This window comes from Gekko japonicus, unplaced genomic scaffold, assembly GCF_001447785.1.
Source record: "Gekko japonicus isolate JY-2015 unplaced genomic scaffold, Gekko_japonicus_V1.1 scaffold103, whole genome shotgun sequence".
Classification (NCBI taxonomy): domain Eukaryota; kingdom Metazoa; phylum Chordata; class Lepidosauria; order Squamata; family Gekkonidae; genus Gekko; species Gekko japonicus.
The window spans coordinates 561,259-577,044 of record NW_015160210.1 but is presented as its reverse complement, the minus strand read 5'-3'; the positions used below and the strand labels follow the sequence as shown (position 1 = coordinate 577,044).

At 47.6% G+C, this 15,786-nt stretch overlaps 1 protein-coding gene across 1 annotated transcript in view; it reads right to left on the bottom strand.

Annotated features, from left to right (window-relative positions):
• Positions 1-15,786, bottom strand: part of CACNA1H (calcium channel, voltage-dependent, T type, alpha 1H subunit) — a gene marked incomplete at its 3' end in the record, with an annotated part of 563,591 nt that overhangs the window by 21,402 nt on the left and 526,403 nt on the right. The window contains exons 26-28 of the mRNA XM_015409183.1: positions 9,123-9,274; positions 6,666-6,775; positions 1,425-1,558 (exon numbers count right to left, since the gene is read on the bottom strand). Of these exons, the coding sequence (XP_015264669.1) occupies positions 1,425-1,558; positions 6,666-6,775; positions 9,123-9,274 (396 nt within the window). The remainder of the gene's footprint in view (positions 1-1,424; positions 1,559-6,665; positions 6,776-9,122; positions 9,275-15,786) is intronic.

Genomic DNA, 15,786 nt, shown 5'->3' with positions numbered 1-15,786 from the left:
GCAGGAATGAGTGCTGAGGAGGACACTTTATCTAGCAGGCAAAGAGGTCGTCTGAAAGCTCCTAGAAGGGTGCAAAGTATAACTGAAGACTTCTGCTGCTGTCCCTCATTTCAGTATTCAGTGAGAGGCAGCGTGGTGTAGTGGTTAGAGCATCAGACTTAGCTCTGGGAGACCCAGGTTTGAATCCCCGCTCTGCCAACGGGAACTTGCTGGGTGAACTTGGGCCAGTCCTGCACTCTCAGCCTAACCTACCTTGCAGGGTCATTGTGAGGATAAACTGAAGAATGATGTAAGAACTCTTTGATTCCCCACTGGGGAGAAAGGCGATGTATTAGTGAAACAGTTCAATAATAAATAATAAGTAAATCATTTCAGGGTTTGTTTGGTTGTGCAAATAGGCTGTTGGAGAAAGGGGATTTGGCCTGAGGACTCCTGCTGCATAGAATTTTGTCTGCTGGGAAGACCTCTTGTGTGTTTGTGCATTGCGTGGGGAGTCATACTGGCAATCGTATGGGGCCTCTCACTTTTCAGAGGTGCAATGAAGGGGCAGAACACAGGGTTTATACTGTTGGATATTGTAATTCTGCATGCAAGAGGATCTGGGAGGGAAAGGGTTAAGAGAATCATCTCACTTGGCAGTTGACCCCACCCTCTCAAGGGTTAGATGTGGAGCCTCTTTGGCCATAGCTTGCCTTCTGTGTTTCATCTTATATAGGACCAGGGGTCATTTCCTGCAGAAGCGCACAGGAGTGGAGCTCCGGCAGTAAAGGGCCCAGGGGGCAGGCACATGCAACAAGCCCCACCCCTTTCTCCCAGCAGCCCTCAGTCAGAGCAAGAAGTAGCCAGGTAGGTTGCAGAGGGCCCCCCTGGCCCAAAACAGTCCAGTGGCACCTTTAAGACCAAGTTTTATTCAGGTACAAGCTCTCCCTCCTCTGTGAGGACAGATCTGCACGTCCCCCGCCCAATAGCTAGCAATCCAGAACAGTCCAGTGGAGCCTGAGCGGTGGGTGTTGCCTTCTGACACACTTCCGGTGATGTCAGGGGGTGTGGCATATGCAAATAAGTTATGCTAATGAGTTATGCTAATGAGCTCCTCCACCTCTTTTTCTACGAAATGACCCCTGTATAGGACCTTCTCTTCTTCCCTCTCATACCTGGGCTTTCTCTTGTTGCCATTGAAGTCAGATCATCTTTGTAATTTGCTCGAAGAGCATTTCCCCCTTAACCGGGAAACATGGAGGATCGGGGATCGTGTGTAAGGCTTCCGTGCTTCCAAGTCAAATTATTGTTTTACATTTAACCCAATATATACCTCAAAGGGGTCCGCTTTAAATCTCTGGCCACACAAGGTGCTTAAGAGAGCCAGCTGCAGGTTGGCTCGTTCAGTGGTCACAGAAACCCCCAGGGCCGGTTCCTTTGCTCACCTCTCGCGATCCGGAGAACCCGCATGATGCGGATGATGGTTGGATTGATGGGGAGGGCGGCGTTCATTTCGATTTCCTCCAAGGTGATCCCCATGATGGACAGCAGGACGATGGCGAGATCGAGCTGGTTCCACCTGACCGAGGAGAAACGGAAAGGCGGAACAGCAGAGTTGGGAGGAGCCAGGCAGGCGCCCAATCCTAAAGGCACTAAACACGAGGCATTAAGGGCGGTATCTCTGGGCTGCTGCACGAGTTTTGGGCTGTACTTTGGCCATGTTCAAGATGCAACACGCACACTCCCTCTTAAAGACAGGGAGCCAATTTGAGGTGGAGGTCTGGTTGGGGAGACCCAGGTTCAGAACCCACAGTGCAACATCGTCCCCCAGCCTAATGTACTTTACAGGGTCGTCACCAATGCTCCCTCTAAGCCGTGGAGTCTCGTGAGCAAAAATTCTACTTTGTGAGCTACTGGCATGAAAGCTGTGAGTGAGCAATTTGGCTACTACATAAATTAGTCTGCTCTGGAGCCATCGTTGCTGAGCTAAGACACAAATGTGTGAGCTGGAGGCTAAAAAACTGAGCTAGCTCACACTAACTCAGCTTAGAGGGAGCACTGGTCGTCACCAGACAAAAGGGAGAAAATTGGAACCGTGTGTCGCAGAATTAGGTCCTGGATTCAGCCTCAGTCCTCTGCTAAACCCGTTGCTTTAATTTCTATAGTTATATGTAAGTTGGATCTTTGGTTCTGTTTCCCAGGAGGCTACAGGACTCTGCTGGTCCTGTGGCCTTCTGGTACCGATAACTCTGTGATTTTTGCCTTAGAGGATGTTTCTATACTCCAGAAGCAATGCTCCCTCTAAGCTTGTGAGCAAAAGTTCTACCCTGTGAGCTACCGGCATGAAAGTTGTGAGCGAGCGATTTGGCTACTGCATGAATTAGTTTGCTCTGGAGCCATCCTTCCTGAGCTAAGACAAAAAGGTGTGAGCCGGAGGCTAAAAGACTGGGAGCTAGCTCACACTAACTCAGCTTAGAGGGAACACTGGTCCCCAGGAAAAGGACCTGGCCCCCAGAATTCCTCAACACCATGCTGAACTCCTTGGAGGCAGGCAGAGACGGAACAGACGGTGAAGTCAATCTTATTACGCCCATTTTAAAGATGGGGAAGCTGAGGCTGGGCGACCTCGGGGGAAGATGACCGAAGCACACGGTTTTAGTCCATCTAACAGGAAAACGTTTTGGGAGCACAATTGCTAAGAGGCAGACTAGAAACTTCTAAAATCCATCGATTTTTACAACCGTGCCACAGTTGCTTTCGGTACCTGTGGTCAATACTGTGAAGCTTTCAGCCCAACACAGTGATCTCATTCAGTGACCCCACCCCCCAAAAAACTTGGCGAAATTGTGGGTGCCTTTGGATTTTTTTTTCTTTTTTTAAAATTGTTTTATTTTCAATTTTCCAGAGTTTACATACGACTCAGTTACAGAGCTTCCTGGATGACGCTTCTGTCCTTGACCCATTCTAGTCTGGTTTTCGCCCGGGACATGGGATGGAGACAGTGCTGGTTGCCCTTACTGATGACCTCCATAGGCATCTGGATCGAGGCGGTGTGGCAGCGCTGTTGTTGTTAGACCTGTCGGCTGCATTTTATACGGTCGACCATCAGCTGCTGACCCACCTCCTTGCCAACGTGGGGATCCAGGGGCTCACCCTTCAATGGCTTGCCTCGTTTTTCCAAGGTCGGGGACAGAGGGTAGTGCTAGGGGAACAGCAGTCCCAGAGGCACCCACTTGAATGTGGGGTGCCTCAGGGGGCAGTGCTTTCCCCGATGCTGTTTAACATATATCTCCAACCCAGAAGATCTGCACCGGGCTTTACAAGCCGTGGCTGGGTGGCTCAGACTGAGCAGGCCGAAATTAAACCCGGCGAAGACAAAGGTCCTGTGCTTGAGTAGGACCAGACCGGGGTTGGGGCTCCCGTTTCCGACCTTCGACGGGGCACCTTTGGTGCCAGCTTCGGAGGTTAGGAGTCTTGGAGTACTCCTGGGCCCCACCTTAACGATGGAGGCCCAGGTGGCAGCCACTGCCAGATCGGCTTTTTATCATCTTCGGCTGGTACGGCAGTTGGTTCCTTTCCTTGACCGCAATGACCTAGCTACAGTGATCCATGCGATGGTCACCTCAAGGCTAGACTACTGTAACGCTCTCTACATGGGGCTGCCTTTGTCGCAAATCCGGAAGCTGCAGCTGGTGCAGAATGCTGCAGCCAGGCTGTTGGTAGGCACCCCTAGGTCGGAGCACACCCAACCTGTACTGAAAGCGCTGTACTGGCTGCCTATAGCAGACCGGATTCGCTTCAAAGTGCTGGTGCTTACCTTTAAAGCCCTACATGGCCAGGGTCCGACATACCTGAGGGACCGCATTTCCCCACATATGCCCCAAAGAGCACTTCGGTCGGGGTCACAACACCGGCTGGTGACCCCGGGCCCCAAGGAGGCCAGGCTTGCGGCAACGAGGGCCAGGTCCTTTTCAGTGGCATCTCCTATCTGGTGGAATGAGCTCCCGGAGGAGATCAGGACCCTGCGGGACCTTTTGCAGTTCCGCAGGGCCTGTAAGACGGAGCTCTTCTGCCAGGCTTTCGAGTAGAAGCCGCCACTGCCACTACCACTACCACCACCACTCCATTATAGAGTGATACCACCGGAGGGCTGAGTAACATCTATCTACGGCCCTGGCCCTCCCCCTTCTGGCGCGCAAGATGTTGGGATCTTTCTATTCTTGCATCCTCATTGAACTGAATTTTAACTGTTTTACCTATTTTGTATTGTATGCACTTTGTGCCTCGTTGTGGGGAGGGCTGGGTATAAATATAATGAAATAAACAAATAATAAAGAGAATCACAAGAAATACAGATTGGAAATTACTATAATAAAATATCTTATGTACCATTTAATGTATATAGGCTAACAGCACATCAGAGCGTTAAGGCATTCTAACACTCAGTAGCGCTTAGCAGATTGGATTGGAGCCTGATATGAAGATTGTTGTTTCCTATTTGGTGAGTGGTTGTCTCCTTATAGAATGGATAATAATAATTAAAAAATTAAGTAATGATTATATAGGTAAATTTAATAATGGCTTGTAAATTATTTTACCTTAGGAATATAAGCTTTGAAAAGCAAAGGAAAAGACTGGAGAATAAAATTTATTTATTTATTTATTTACTTCGATTTCTTATACCGCCCTAACCCCCGTGGGGGTCTCTGGGTGGTTTACATTGTTGTGCTAGCCACATGTTACATTTCTAGCTACGGCCACATTATACAGGGGTGGGAATCCTACCAGCACCCAGGTGGTGGCTGATCTCTCCGGTTTCGGCTCGGCTTTCTGGCTTCTGTTCTGACTGCTCAGGTCTTCCTTTTTCCGGCGGGGCTTCGTTCTTCCGGCACATTTTTTTTGGCGGCAGCTTTCTAGGACGCGCGAATCCGCTCTCCCGGCTCCGGCTGTGTCCCTCAGGCTCTGCCGCGCCTGGGGATGACGTCATCGGGCGCCTTTTTTCTGCTGCCGGCAACAGCGACGGCTGCTTCGATGTTCCCCGCAGGCCACCAGGGATCGCTCTTCTGGCTCTAGTCGCCGCTGCGCCGTCCGCCGTCTCTGCTGCCAGGGCTGTTTCTGCCTCCACCGTCCTCGTCTCGCCGTTCGCCGCCATTGTTGTTCCTTCGCCATCCACCACACGCCTCATGAGGGAGGAGGGTGCCCCCTACCCTTCTAAGGGTAGGTACCCATTTTTCTACTCGCAGTTTTATGAGTTACGTTCTGCTTTCGAACCGCTGGGTGGGCGGGAGCTGGAGCTAGGATCGGGTGCTCACCCCGACCGCGGTGGTTCTCGAACAGCCATAGTGGCTGCTCGAGTGTTGTTTTTAAGGCAGGCGTTTTACTGCCTGCGCCACCGCCTCATTAACTGGTACATAAGATATTTTATTATAGTAATTTCCAATCTGTATAATTGTATAAAAAATAATATTTTTGCATAATAACGTCTCCCCGGTTTCTGTAACATTGAATATTTGCAAACTGGGAGGTCTCTTTGTATCTATTTGGAATTTTGAGAACAGCTAGTGGGCGCCACCACAAAATGGCTGCCATGGGGGTGGGAGGGACTGCTCACAAAATGGCTGCCATGGGAGTAGGAGGGACCAATCACAAAATGGCTGCCGGGGAGACTCGGTCCAATCATGAAACTTCAGGAGGTCCCACGAAACAATGGGAGGACCCAGCCCAAGCATCCTCAGAGAAATGGTGGCCGTTTTTCCCAAATAGGTACATCTGCTCTTCTCAGCCAACTTCTGCTCCAGTGAGCGGGAGGAAATCCAGAACTGGCTCCTTGTTTCGGGGCAAGAGAGGCTCCAGGGATGAAAGAATTAGTCTCTAAGACGGGGGTCCCCAGTGTGGTAACTGTGGGTGCCACGGTGCCTCTCGACACCTTTCCTGACTCCTGCCACATGCTTGAAGAAAGTGGGTGGAGCCAGGTGGTGCTTATGCCCAGCAAGGCTTCTGATTGGCCACTGGCGATTTGAATGGCTGTGCAGTTTTTTAAAGAACATCATTTTGGCAGCAGCTGCCACCACAGCACAAGCCTCTGCACTGTGCTCGTCAAGTAGTGGGTTCAACACGGCAGAGGCGAAGGCAGAGCAATTTCAACAAGCTGCAGTTTATTGCCTCTCAACAGGAATGCTTTATACGGGGCAACTGCCCAAACTGTATACACCTAAGCCACTCCCAGCCCCCATGCGATTGGTGAGTTCAAATGGCCTCTGGGCTCCAGATTGGCTGGCTGCCCTCAGGGGCCAATCTGTAGGCAGGTTCCAGGATCCTGCCTGTCTTTGTTCTGGAGCTTCAAGCTCCAACTAGGTGGCCTGCCCAGACAAGCCCAGACATGCCTCCCCACTGTCCATCTAAGTGGCCTGCCAGACAAGCCCAGGCATGCCTTCTTATGCTGGCTACTAGCACCCGCAGCAGTGAAGCCTGAGTGGAAGATTGCATGTGTCCAGACACAACAGTGTTCTTGAAGGTAAGCTGCAGAAGCCATTTTGTGGCAGGCTCGGCCTCCCGCGGCAGCCATTTTGTGGCTGTGGCCACCATCCAGGGTCAGAATTCCAAAGGTGCCCACAGGCTGGAAGAAGATTGGGGGACAAGTGCTCTAAAAATCACATTGACAGGAGCCCACCAACCACTGATCAAACCTGTCTTTGAAGAATCTCCGTAATCCGAAGGCTACCAGCTTCAACACGGCTTCAACCACGAACACGATGGTGAAAATGTAGTTGCAATATTTTAGTGCTTCGTCCAATGACTGTAAGGAATCAAAGGGAGGCGTTAGGTCAGGTTTCTCCACTGTGATGCATCCGCTTCCGCCGTAATACACCTAGCCAAAGAGCATCATTTCCTGACCTCGAGCAGACCGAACCAGATTTGACACAAAGCGCTTGGCCTCCACTGCAAACTGTCTAGTAGAATTTACCCCTGCTCCCTCTAATGTCACATTCCAGTCTGGTCCGCATTTACATTGCAAATAGAAATACCCGCAAGGCAGAACGGGCGTCTCCTCACGTCTGTTTGGTTACTTAAATAATTTAAGAATTGCTTTCTAAACATACAGAACAGCGAAGGGGAGGAAATGTATCCCGCTCAGATAAAAAGATAAAAAGATAAAATACCGGGCTCAATCTGGCCTCAACATGCAGTTCGATATAAAATATCAGACTTTGCCAGCCAAATAAAAAGGAAACACCTGGAGCAATAAGCATGATTTTGCTTGACAACAGAAACCTGGTAAAAAAGTTGCCAGGCAGAGATCTCTAGGGAGAGGTTTTCCATAGACGTGGTGCAATGAGCTAAAAGGCCCTGCAGGCACTCACTGATCTAATCTCTCAAGGGGTTAGGGAAACCCCAAACGAGTCCTCCCTCGGTGACCTCAACAATAGGGGAAGACAATATTCCCCAAGGTTCTTCATATGTGGAACATGTCGAGCTTTATGGATATAGGTAGAGGTGCCAACTCTTTCTTCTGGCAAGGATCTCCTCCCTGTAACAGCTACATGACAGTAAGAAATCAAAAGGTGAACCTCTTTCCATAACTGAGTTAAAATCTAAAAAGAGTTAAATTCTTCCAAGTCTAGGGGGTTAAAGAAGCATGCAGCTCTGTTTGGGATTGCACTATGAAACTGAGTGCCAAGAAAAGCGCCAACTTCTGATTTTACCCAGTCCGACACACTCTTTTGCAGACAGGACATGATGGAGATAGCGGTTTGCTTTTAATGGTCTGTGTAGGTTTGCCAGCTTCCAGGTGGGGCCTGGAGATCTTCTGGGATTTCAACTACTCTCCAAACTACAGAGTTGGCCCTGGAGAAAATGGCTGCTTTGGAGGGTGGACTCTATGGCCTTACATCCTTACCGAGCACCCTTCCTTCTCCAGACTTTGCCCTCCTCAGGTTCTACCCCCAAATTTCCAGGAATTTTGGATCCCAGAGTTGGCCACCCTAGGTCTGTGTGATTTGGTAAATCACAGATACACTGCTCCTGAGCACAGATGTTCCATTGGGCAGTCATGACTAACAGCCCTTCATAGGCTAATCCTTGATAAATTTGCCTCACCTGCCATAGAATTTTCGTACGGACATGTTTTCGTGCCCAGCGAGTTTGACTCCCTTTCCAGCATAAAATACCAAAATATTTATAAACATCGATGGCCCCCAAGTTACGATGAGCCTTTATGACGACACCATCAGCAGTGTTAATGGGATGTTATTCAAGGATTCCCTGTTCTGAAAGAATTTACTCATGCCCTACAGGGAAAATTGAGACCACAGAACATATTGTATTTGACTGCCCATTTGAGAGCTGAAGCTAGGAAAAAATTTATTTTGCCTTTATTTTCTCTAATTCCGGAGTCTAGTACGACAATTGAATCTACGATTACTTGGCTTCTTTCCGATTCTGATTGCATCGTTACCTTCTGTATGGCGAAGTTTTTTTGCAACCCTATATTGAGGGTATCTTTGTTCTGTTGTAGTCCATGTGGGTTTTAACAGTACAATTAAAGTATGAACATATCAATAATGTGTCTTGAACAAGAGTCCAATGGTTTCTCTCTGCAAGATTTTAGGCAGAAAGACCTTTTACCCCTGTGTTTGTCTGGATCCTTTCCAACCGCAATGGCCCTTTCCGCGTTTGGACCTCACCCCAGGTTTTCTCTGTGTCCGACTCGCAGCCATTTACCTTACCATTATCTCTGCTTATCTGTTGTTTTCTGCACTAATTTTATCCAGTTCCAGTTTGCTTGCCTGTCCCAGGTTATAAATTCCGCATCGCAAACAGGGGTGTATGTCCTAGGTACGGCGGGAAAGGGGAGGGGAGGATCGAAACTGACTTAAAAATTCTACGCTTGAATCTGCACTGGGGCCACTCTGGATTGAGGGGAGCCTGCGGCAAAACAGGATCCATATACCCCGGGGCAATGGCAGTGTGAACCCAGGGTGACCACAATGCAATGCAGAATTGACACTCGAGTGTAGTGCAGAATAGCTAGTAGGAGACAGCACTGAACCAGGATTAAAGGTCTAGTGTGGAAAGGGCCAATGCCAGGGACCGAATCCATGTTCCACTCCTTTCCCCAGCGACCAAATCCACAGTGTCCTTACCTTCGGTTGGTTGAAGTGTTCCATGGACATAGTGATGACGTTGACCCCAATGATAAAGGTGATGAAGAGATCCAAATAGTGACTCGTGCAGAGAGTGTGGATGTACTTTCGCACCGGTGAGTAGTCTGCGTAGTATGGTCGCCGCTGAGCTTCTGCAGAAAGGGGGAGGGGGATGAGACATAACCGTTAGCAGTTCCCTTGTCTTTTAGATGGGGGGTTTTGCATGCCGATAGAGATAGCCATGCGGCTTTTGGGCCGGAGCTTCTTGAAGGTGAACACGTGATGGATCACACCTCTTTGGGTATGCGGTCGAAGGTTTCAGAGAAATGGAGTGTGCCAAGCTCGACATGAAATGAAACTTGGGAGGGCTTCAGAGATGAACGTCGGCCAGTTTTTTGGAGGTGATTCCCAAAGAAATCTAGCGTGCCTCCAAAATTCCCCCAGAGAATTATTCCTTGGAATGACTTCAGGGTTGCCTTTTAATTTAAAACCTAATTTGGCCATGCATAGTTTAGGCCCCGTAAGAGTTTCCTTCTAATTTTTGTAAAGTTTGCTTCTGGGTTGCTTTTTATAAAAGCAAAGCATACGTAAGAACATAAGGAAATCCCTTTTGGATCAGAACAGCGCTCTGTCATCAACACGGAGCAGACGGGTGCCCCATAGGCTTTTGCAAGTGGGGTACAAAGGTAACAACCTGTTAATTCCCAGCATCCGACACTCAGAGGTAGTGTACTTCTGTATGTGGAGGCTCAACCAATGCTCCCTCTAAGCTGTGGAGTCTTGTGAGCAAAAATTCTATTTTGTGAGCTCCTGGCATTCAAGTTGTGAGCGAGTGATTTGGCTACTGCATAAATTTGTTTGCTCTGGAGCCACCCTTCCTGAGCAAAGAAAAAAATGTGTGAACCGGAGGCTAAAAAACTGTGAGCTAACTCACACTAACTCAGCTTAGAGGGAACACTGGGGGTCAATCCATTTCCACAAACTAGACATTGCATTTACTTTTCAGCCAGTACAAAATCTTTTTGTCAGCAAATCCTCTTAGCGAATGCTGGGAATAATAGGTATGGGTGCTCCAGTCCTGAAATTGAGAGACAGTTCGGTATTTTAAAAGTGGGGTGCAAGACCTAAACCCTTTTTGAGTGTTGTGTTCATTTGCTGGTTTCTGGGCCCACGGCCTTCTTAATGCTTTCCAGCTGATATTGCACCATTGATGCAAAAGACCGCCAGATCAGAATGTACAAGCTGAAGAAACCAGATCAAAAGGAAACCAGACTGACTGGTCAACCTTCTGTTATTAATTCTCTCCCCCCCTTTACTGGTTGAAACGGCTGTTTTAAATAACCTTCTGACCAGAGTCAGCCACAATTCCATCTGCCAAACATTTTGAAAGCAAACCGAGGAGCAAACAGTATTCATTTTTTGGATGGGTGGGTTTTAGCAGCTGAAATTATTTTCCAGGAGTCTCCTAAAGAGGCTCACACCAAATGGTCTTTCTTTGTGTTGTGCTAATCCAACTGCCTCAATGAATTTTTTAAAACGTAAAAACCAGCGTGCGGTTGTGTGTGGGTGTGTGATTTGCATAACTTTCTGGTGCAGCGTGCAAACTTGGCGTGGCTTGTGATGCAGACAGAAATCTAGAATAAAGGAAGAGCCAACCTTGGAAGCATCTTTTACATGTGGGCATCATTAAAGCCCAGTCCTCTGAGATGATAAGCTGGATGGAAATTTGTTTCCGAAGTTTGTAACTTCAAACAAACTGTTTCTGGGTGCTCTTGTCAGCTAAGGAATCCCTGCACATTACAGAGGATTCTGGGGAATATTCTTTGTCCCAAACCCAGTTTGCCAGGTACACGAACCAGGCCTACTAGAACCTGATGCCACTGTAAATGAAGTAAGGCTCAGAACAGACAAGATGCTTCAAGATCTGTGTTCAGATCTTCCCAACTTCATTCAAAATGCATCACCACCATACAGAGGCCCTCAGACTTGAATCAAGAACATTGGGGAAAAGGAAGAGGAAGTTGAACCGTTCCGCCCTTCCCCATACAACTCCACAAACTGAAATGCACAGATACAGCTCCTGAAAGCCAAAAGACAGTAAAAAAAGACAAGTGTGCTGGTGTGAGGCTGTGCATAGCTGACGGCACTGGCACTGGGTGTGGCAACTGTGGTGAGACAATTAGTGAGGAAGGCCCTAGAAAGAAAGAGTGGTATCTCAGGTGATTCTGAAGACAGAAGTGTGAAGATAGCTCTGGAAACACCTGGCAATAAAAGGATGGAGGGGGTCCTGGAATTTGGAGACAACGTACACAGTAGCGACCGGATGACGTCTGAAGACGCATGCAAACACACAAGTCATGCATCATTCCGTAAACCCATGCAACGTCCATTAGAAGAGATGCTATTCATGCGCTGGGACGCATAGCGGCACTTGCAAAAGGGTGCTGGTGACTGGGGGAATGGCGGGCTTGGCTCCGCGCTCTGCTGTGGCAAGGCGGAATCAAGGCATAACTCCACTGAAGCATAGACACAAATGTATATGAGACACGTTGGACCTGCACATGTTCCTCAGTTACGCTTTCTCTCACCCCTTGATTCATGAAACTTAAGTCTAGGCCCTGTAACGGGGAGCCAGCGGTTCTTTGCTAGTCATCCCTTCAGAATTTCATCTAGAAACCCCACCAGATACTCTTTGGTAACCCTCTGAACTTTAGGTTATCCTGCCTAGTTTCTACATCTAATTCTTTTAAGTTTTTCTTCCAGTTGACTTAACGATTTCCGTTCTGCTCTTCTTTCTCTTTGGTTACGATTTTGATATTTTGATCTGCCTTTGTTAAATTGTCTCCTGGTTTTTGTCACTTTCAAGTTTATCCCATCTTTTGCTCTAATCCTCTGATAATCCTCTAATCGAACATCTAAAGCTTCTATTCTTTGAATGATGCCATTCAGCTTCCCTCCTTTTTATCATTTTTTAAAAAAATTCCAAGCAAGAGGCACTTGGCTCGTCAATGTTCCTTTGCGCCTTGAGATTGAACACCAAGCACATGTATTGTGCCCCATACTTATGCTTCACCCTACATGATGTATCTACCACCTTTTTATGATGGAATGACTGTAACCCTGAAGAAGAACAGTAGGTTTTTATACCCCGCTTTTCTCTACCCTAAGGAGTCTCAAAGCAGCTTACCATCACCAGTTTGGTGTAGTGGTTAGGGGCGTGGACTCTAATCTGGGAGAACTGGGTTTGATTCCCCACTCCTCCTCCGCATGCAGCTTCTGGTGTGTCTTTGGGTCAGTTACAAGTTCTTTCAGAGCTGTTCTCTCATGAACAGTTCTCGAAAGAGTTCTCTTAGCCCCACCTACCTCACAGGGTGTCTGTTGTGGGGATGGGAAGAGAAAGGAGATTGTAAGCTGCTCTGAGACTCCTTTGGGTAGTGAAGGGTAGGTTATAAATCCAATCTCCTCCTCTTCCTCTTCTTCCATTCCTCTCCTCACAACAGTCTCCTTGTGAGGTAGGTGGGGCTGAGACAGTTCTGAAAACTGTGACTGGCCCAAGGTCACCCAGTGGGCTTCATGTGGAGGAGTGGAGAATCAAACCTGGTTCTCCAGATTAGAGTCCACCGCTCTTAACCACTACACCATGCTGACTCTCTGCGTGTACTTTCACCTGCTTGATCTGTCGACCCCGTTCTGTGGCACTCACAGGGATTATGCACATATTTGCTTAGCGGTACAACACGTTCTGCATGCTGGATAGGGTGCATGGGAGCCAGGTGTTTATCTCCCCTGCAGTCTAATGCTTGACACTCCACCAATGGGTAAAACAGCCCTTCAATTTAATTCTGGTGGCACCATTTTTGACCATGTCTGAAGATAAGTATTTGCGCTTGGTGATAAGGGGAGGCCCATAACATCCATCTTCCTCTAAGATACCACCACAAACACATGTACAGCTAGGTTGAAGTCCAGTAGCACCTTAGAAACCGAGAACAAGATTTTGGGGGTATAAGCTTTTGGGAGTCAAAGCTCTCTTTCCCAGGGAGTTTTGGCTATTGGAAACTCTTACCCTGAACATCTTGTTGTCTCTAAGGTGCCATGGGGCTCAAATTGAGCTGTTCTACTGCAGACCAACAGAGCTACTCTCTGGAACAAACAGATGTGTCATAAACACAAAGGCCCCTTGATCTGAAGACCCCACAGTAGATTTGTCTCCAAGACTCTAAGATGCCCCCCAAATGGCGGTGCGGCTACCACCTTCCATCTTTGTTTAAAGCTTTCCCAGCTAGCATGTGCATGCATGCATACAGGCCCAGGGCACACACACGAACACTGCACTGCCCTTAAATGCACTGTTGCATTTTGTCTGAGATAACAGCAGCACCTTCTTAGGAATGCACATATAGAACTGTTAGCTAACAGCTACATTTGAATCCAACAGCACCTTAGAGACCAATAGGATTTTCGGGGGTATGAAATTTCAAGAGTCAAAGCTCCCTTTTTCTTGAAAAACCATCGCTTGAAAATCTTAATACATTTTACTTTAAATCTTTTAAGGGGATACAGAAAGAAAAAAGGAATAGGAAAAAAAGCATAGGGAATATAATTACCGAAACCATAATGTAAGGGCAATTTGACAGATATTGAGGACATTCCTTTATCTGAATACATGTGTATATATAAAAAAGTATATGGCATAATAGTTTAACAAATTTATGATATAATGGCATAAGACATATATCTATATCTATCTATATCTATATCTATATATCTATATATATATAACATTACATAGTAACTTAAAAGATTGGTTTAATGACCTATTCGGTATATTCTACCATTTTCTCAGACTATATTATCATTTTATCTTATCAATCTTATCTATATAGCATAAATAATCTCATGGAATTTTTAATAAATTTTTCACACAACAATTTGTTACAGTAAAACAACACATACAAATAATACCCCTGCTTGGAAATCTTGTTCATCTCTAAGGTGCTACTGGACTCAAATTTAGCTGTTCTGCGGCAGACAGACATGACACGACTACTCCTGACAAAAGGCCTTTTCTGTTTCTGAAATGGCACAATTCCCCCTCCACGTGCACCCCCAATCAGAAATTAAAGGGTTGTTTTTCTAGCAGCGTGTAGAAAAACCGAATGAGACGACGAGCTCGGTGAGGGTCTCCAGCGTTCCACTGGTGTAACCTACTCACCTGCTTGTTTGGCTTTCTCCAGATCTTCAGGTGTTGCAGTTTGAGGCACGCACAACCAGGGAACACACAAACACACACACAAATGAAATGCAAGGGGGGGGTCACATCACAAATGGTGGGGAGACAGAGATGAAAGAAACGGAGACAGGAATGGGACATGTTGCACATTCTCCAACGGTGTGCCCACCACAAACTTTTGAAAAGAAGAACTTCAAAGCATAGCCTGCCCTTATGGCTTCCAAACCCCGCCCCCCATTCCAGCAAGGTAAGAGAATGCTGGAGGGGGCAAAGCCCCTACAGTGGACAGTCTGTCTTGGATGGGTGTTTCAGTAATCTGTGTAACAAAGATGAAGGGTCCACCTTCACAAAGGACTCTCACCCCATTTGGCAAGATTGGCTGATTATTGGGGATTCTTTCAGGGTCTAGTGAATCAGCGATTTAACTTGTCTCTGCTGATGCGTTGATGGCTCAAGTGCTCCGAAGTCCCTCGATTGACCTTTTCCTACCATTCACCCTCTTTAACAACCTGCTCGCACAAATGCGTCAACCCCCCTCCCCATACAATCCCTCCCTCTGCGACTCAGTGTGGCAAGACCTTGAGACAAGGGTAACTTGGTTATACTCGATTTATCACTTCAAACAAATGCAGATACCAGCTCCCTTCTTGCCAATGTGAGATTAAATATAGGCACACTAGTCACCTGCTCCCCAACACACCCCAGGGTGTGTAAGAGGATGCAATAAGTATGTGCGTGGGGGGGGGGGGTTGAGCAAAAATTCCCCTGCATGCAGTAATTTCTCCCCTCTGCAGGTAGATTTCAATATGGGAAACCATCGGAACGAGGCATCCCGGAAGGCGGGATTCTCTCATGAGAGTCTGGCAGAGGTTTTTTCCCCCAGAGAAGGAGCCTGTGTGAAGCGTTTATACCAACCTGGCACACCAAGTGCAAAACCATCTCATTAGGGCAGTGCCATGCGCACCTGGGCTATGGAAGGTCTTTGTTGGAGGTGACGTGTGAGAAGAGGAGGAGGAGAAGGAAAACATGGTTGAAGGAACAGCCAGTTAGACAAAGACAGACAGAGGGTCAGGACGGATGAGCAGATAGATGGACTGACCGGAGGCAGCATGAGGGCAATCTTATGTCATCCTCTTGGATCATGCCCCCTCCTTTCCCCAAACCTCAACCTTTCTGCCGTTTTGATCTTCTTGAAGTCCCATTCTGAAAATTGCTGGCTTCCCGGAAGGAAATGGGAACTGCCAACCACTTCTCCCCAGGAACAGGTCCACGGAAGTGGGAACTGCCAGATGTTTTCCCCTGGAACTGCTCCCCAGAATGAAGCTGGATTAGCCAACCACTTCTCCCCAGTAATGGGTCAACGGAAATGGTAACAGCTCCCTGGAAGGAAGCGGGAATAGCCAACCACCCACCCACTCACCCATCCAGTCA